This window comes from Rhinopithecus bieti, unplaced genomic scaffold, assembly GCF_001698545.2.
Source record: "Rhinopithecus bieti isolate Rb0 unplaced genomic scaffold, ASM169854v2 scaffold_51345, whole genome shotgun sequence".
NCBI lineage: Eukaryota > Metazoa > Chordata > Mammalia > Primates > Cercopithecidae > Rhinopithecus > Rhinopithecus bieti.
In genome coordinates this window covers 1,090,523-1,095,256 of record NW_016820792.1, presented here as the reverse complement: position 1 = coordinate 1,095,256, position 4,734 = coordinate 1,090,523, and the positions used below count along the sequence as shown (strand labels likewise).

Sequence of the window (4,734 nt, the reverse complement as noted above, 5' to 3'; positions counted from 1 at the left end):
CGCGCTGACGTTGCCCGGGATGCGGGCAGGTTCCGCCGCCTCCAGCGCCGCCGCCGCAGCTGCCGCTGCCGCCGCCGCCGCCTCCGCCTCGCCTGCCACCAGGGTTTGTATGAAAACACCGGGCGGCGGGCGGCGAGGGATCCGCCGTGCTCCGGGTGCCGAGCCGGGTGCTGCGGCTCTTCGCAGTCCCCGCCAGCGCCCCATCCTGAGTCGGTGAGCGCCTCGCTGCCGTCCTCGCGTCCCGGCCGGCCGTCCCTCTGCTCTCCCCGGGCCGCGGGAGATGCAGGCGGCGGCGCCCGGGGGTAGGAGGGGTGACCCTGGATCCCTGCGCCCCTTACCTGACGGGTTGTGTAACGCATGTCTTTCACGGGGCGTGAGGGGAAAGCACTAGGTCTTGAGGGAAAGCCCTGACGGGCTGGGGCTTTGGCTGGGTCTGGAAAACGCCTTCCCCAGTCCCCGGACCCTCGGTGGACCCCCGTCCCAGTCCTTGCGGAGGGTATTGGGCGCGGTCTCTGGGCGGAGGCCGCCTCTTGTGCTCTACCCTTCCTCTCGGGCCCGAGCTCGCGGCGCCGCGGGGAGTCTAACCGAGGGGCTGCAGGGCCGGGGGCGGGCGCGCCCAACCCTGCGCCCCCCCCTCCGCAGTGGTAGCCGGCCGTCGGGTCGCGGGCCACTGTACATCGGAATCCTAGGGTTCCCGGCTGAGCGCCAGCAAGGTGGGATTTGCTGTGACATCGGCGATGGGCAGGTTTGCTTCCTCTCACTGGGTGGTTTGAGCTGAAGTGTGTCTTCTGTTTACAACTTGTCGCCTTGAGCATTTGGTTTGAACCTGAATCGGATCACCCTCGATGACAGTGCAGAGTTTCCTTAGTGTCTTCCTTCCTGAATTGCGGGTTCTCAATTGCAAGTGTTCAAGGACTCCTGTAACCCAAAGGCTTGCTCGACTCTACCGTAATTTTACCCCTTGTGCCGTATAAACCTCTTATGAGCACCAGGGCAATTGGAGTTGGTTGGGTTCCTTTCCTGGGCGTTTACTCATTGTAGAATGGAGTTTTCATGCATCATGTGTAATCGATGTGAATGTTGATAATTTAAAGCCCATTTCCCGTTTTAACGTAGCTCACTCAAGTGCCTGAAAGTAGCGAAAATTTTCTTTGGCAGTATGAATTCTATTTGGGTTTTTTCCTTCAGGTGTTTAAAATTGTAATTGTGGTTAATTACAATTCATGACAATTTGTGGTTAGAAAGGACCTTAACAGTCTTCTTAATCACTCATTTTCACTTACCTTTTATGTCCGTTTTTAAAGCTTTATGTAAATCAAATTATCCTTTGTGAACCTCTGAATTATTCTTATAAACTGGTTGTCTGAGAAAACCAGGAAGTTATTTTTGTAATTGTATTGTGGAATGTTTTTAGTTCAGTAGGCCAAAAAAGAAGTGATTTATTTAAGGAACTTTAAATGGTGCTTATTTTAAAACATGTGCCAAATGTCAGAACCAAACAAAACTCTAAAAGATCTGTAAGTATTTCCTATGTAGAATTACTGCGAGATAATAAGTCGTGCCTTACCCACTCTTTCTCATCCTGCAGGCAGAGTTCTAATATGACTTGTTCATGTTCCCATTCCACTTCTCTTGAGTTAAATTCTATGGTGAAGTTATAGGTTCATTTTTAATGATCACGAAACTCTGCCTTGAATTGATTCATCACATAATTACAACTGCAGACTCATTCTGAACTTAGAAATGAAGTGGATAGGCTTAACACTACCCTCGTGTTTGGCCAACATAGCAAAACATTTAAATCTATTAATGTAATTTAAACTTTTGTAGAAGCAATTTTTATAAAGCTTTTCCAATTGACTTGAATTGAGGCATTGTTCTCTTTAGAATAGTCTAGCTAGGCTGCTATACAATAATGGTTTTACTTCCATTAGCAGAAGGAAAAGAAGTCCAAGAGTTATGAAATTTTGTAATTTGTATTCTACGTTTTTTTTTTTTTTTTTTTGAGACGGAGTCTCACTGTGTCACCCAGGCTGGAGTGCAGTGGTGCGATCTTGGCTCACTGCAGCCTGCCCCTACCGGGTTCAAGCGATTCTCCCTCCTCAGCTTCTTGATTGTAGGCGCGCGCCACCACGCCCAGCTAATTTTTGTGTTTTTAGTAGAGACAGGGTTTCACCATGTTGGCCAGGCTGGTGTCGAACTCCCAACCTCAGGTGATCCACTGGCCTCAGCCTCCTAAAGTGCAGGGATTACAGGCGTGAATCACCGCGCCTGGCCTGAATTTTTTTTTTTGAGACGGGGTTTCGCTCTTGTGGCTCAGGCTGGAGTGCAGTGGCGCGATCTTGGCTCACTACAACCTCTGCCTCCTGGGTTCAAGCGATTCTCCTGCCTCAGCCTGCCGAGTAGCTGGGATTACAGGCGCATACCACCACTCCCAGCTCTAATTTTTTGTAGTTTTAGTAGAGACGGGGTTTCACCGTGTTACTGAAGCTGGTCTTGAACTCCGACCTCAGGTGATCTGCCCACCTCGGCCTCCCAAAGTGCTGGGATTACAGGCATGAGCCACTGCGCCCGGCCTGGCCTTAATTTTTTTAAACCTCATCAAAAGTATTCATCTTCCCAAATCTGCTTTTCTTGCTTGAAGTCCCCCACCATCTGAAAGTTGAACAGTGCGTGAGTAGCAACTGATGCACCTGTCAGAGGGCCATCTGCAAGATGGGAGCTTTCCTTAGGCAATGGATTTCAGTATAAACAACAGAAATTGTGTAGGGTGGGCCCTGAATTTTAAACTTCAGATGTTATTGTTGATTACTATGCCTGTGTACTATAGTGTAGTGGCTAAGGGGTTGGGCCTCAGAGTCAGATGGCTCGGTTTGGGTCCTGGCTTTACTTTAGGCAAGTTATTTTTATTTATTTATTTTTTTTAAGGCAAGTTATTTGTCCTTTTTGAGCTCCAAAAATGACGTAATAATAGTGTATACTCTTAAGATATTCTCAAATATTAAGTGATTAATACATGTACAGTGCTTAGCCCACAGTGCCTGGCATTTAGTAACTGGTGCCTAGGAAATGTTGCTATTATTACCGTTGCTCTTCCTCAGTCTTCAAAGGGATCTAGTAAGTGGAAAAAAGACTTTTGGCGGATGGAGCAGTATTAGTGCAGATTAATTCCACTATGACCCATCTGCTCCTTTGGGGTTAAATGAGAGCTTAGTCTCACTGTCCTACCTTGGAAACATGTAAGTCAGTTTTAAATAGAACAGTTAGACCCTGAGCTGGGTGCCCTGGGATGCTACTGGAGAGCTGCTGATATATCCCTGTTTGTCCCTTCTGACAGAACTTTGGATTGTGTCCCTCCTGTTGGTGACGGCTGCTATTTTAATCTTTTAATCATTTGTTTTTGAGTTTGTGATTGGGTGTTTCTTTGACCATAATGTGCCGTTATCAAACATGTAATCTGTCAGAATATTGGTAGGTACATACGTGTTTATTTGATCAGAATATTGTATGTTGTTTCCAGGGCACACAAAATCAGTTTTATCAAAGTATTCTTTTTTTTTTTTTTTTGTTCTTGATTTGCAGAGGTCTAATATTAAAACTCTAAATGCTTTCAAACATTTGGTCTCAGAACCCTTTTACACTGTTAAAAGTTGTTGAGGATCCCCAAAAAGCTTTTGTGAATTTATCTATATTTACTGTATTGTAAATGAAAAGAGAAATATAAATTGTTTTGTCAGTTCACTTAAAATGACAATGACAGACTCTTTACATGTTAATATAAACACCATATTTTTAATGGAAACAACTTTTTTTTAAAACAAAAAATCAAGTAGTGAGAAAAGTGGCATTGTTTTACTTTTTTTGTAAATCTGTCTGGTTTAAGGGAAACAGCTGGATTATCGTATCTGCTCCTGCATCGAGTCTATTGCAATACGTTGTTTGGGTTGAAGTACATATAGAGAAAATCCAGTGTCACACAGGTAATGGCTGAACAGGGTGGAGAGGCCAGGGGAAGGAGCATTTTAATAGCCTTTTCAGATAATTGTGGATATTGTTGTTTGGTATTATATCAACACTCAGTAAGTGGCAATTTCTTAAAGGTTAGATGCAGTGAGAAATCATGTAAGTGGATTTTTGCATGCTCTAGTAAAACCCATTGGCTTGAACTTTGAATTGATCTTATACCCATTCCTGAGATTGTAACATCATTCCTTGGTCATTTATAAATATTGGTTCAGTGTTATGCAGATCTTCCAAATGTTGACATCTTTCATCATGCAATGTCAAAGAAAGTTATGGTTGTTAATATCACCACCCATTTTGTTAGAGACAAATTATTGGGAAGCTGTTTAGGTCTTGACATGACGATGGTGGATATGAATTTTCCAGAATTCGGATTTTTGCTTGAAAGCTCAAATTTTATCATTGGCAACAAATGTGACTTGTTTACTTAAAGTGACAAGCAAGCTCAGTTTATTCATTTCTGAGAAAACCTCTGCTAAAATATTCCAATTTGAATAACCATAGTCTGTCAATCGTTCTTTCAGTCACTTTCATTAAAAAAGAGGCTAGTTCAAGCTGTCAGTTCAGTTACAAAAGCACTTTACTTTGAGACAACCATCAACTATTGTAATTCAGTATGTAGCAGAAATGGTTCATGCAAACTTCCCATTTTGTCACATAAAAAAGTGTGTAAAAATTAATAACTTTTACTGTTTCAAGGACATTCTTAAG

The 4,734-nt window shown here is 43.9% G+C and overlaps 1 protein-coding gene across 1 annotated transcript in view; it reads left to right on the top strand.

Moving 5' to 3' along the window:
* The first annotated feature begins 6 nt into the window (after positions 1-6).
* The window catches only part of AGTPBP1 (ATP/GTP binding carboxypeptidase 1), a 199,528-nt gene continuing 194,800 nt past the window's right edge, over positions 7-4,734 (top strand). Inside the window, exon 1 of the mRNA XM_017859926.1 lies at positions 7-213. Within this exon, the coding sequence (XP_017715415.1) occupies positions 20-213 (194 nt within the window). The 5' untranslated portion in view covers positions 7-19. The remainder of the gene's footprint in view (positions 214-4,734) is intronic.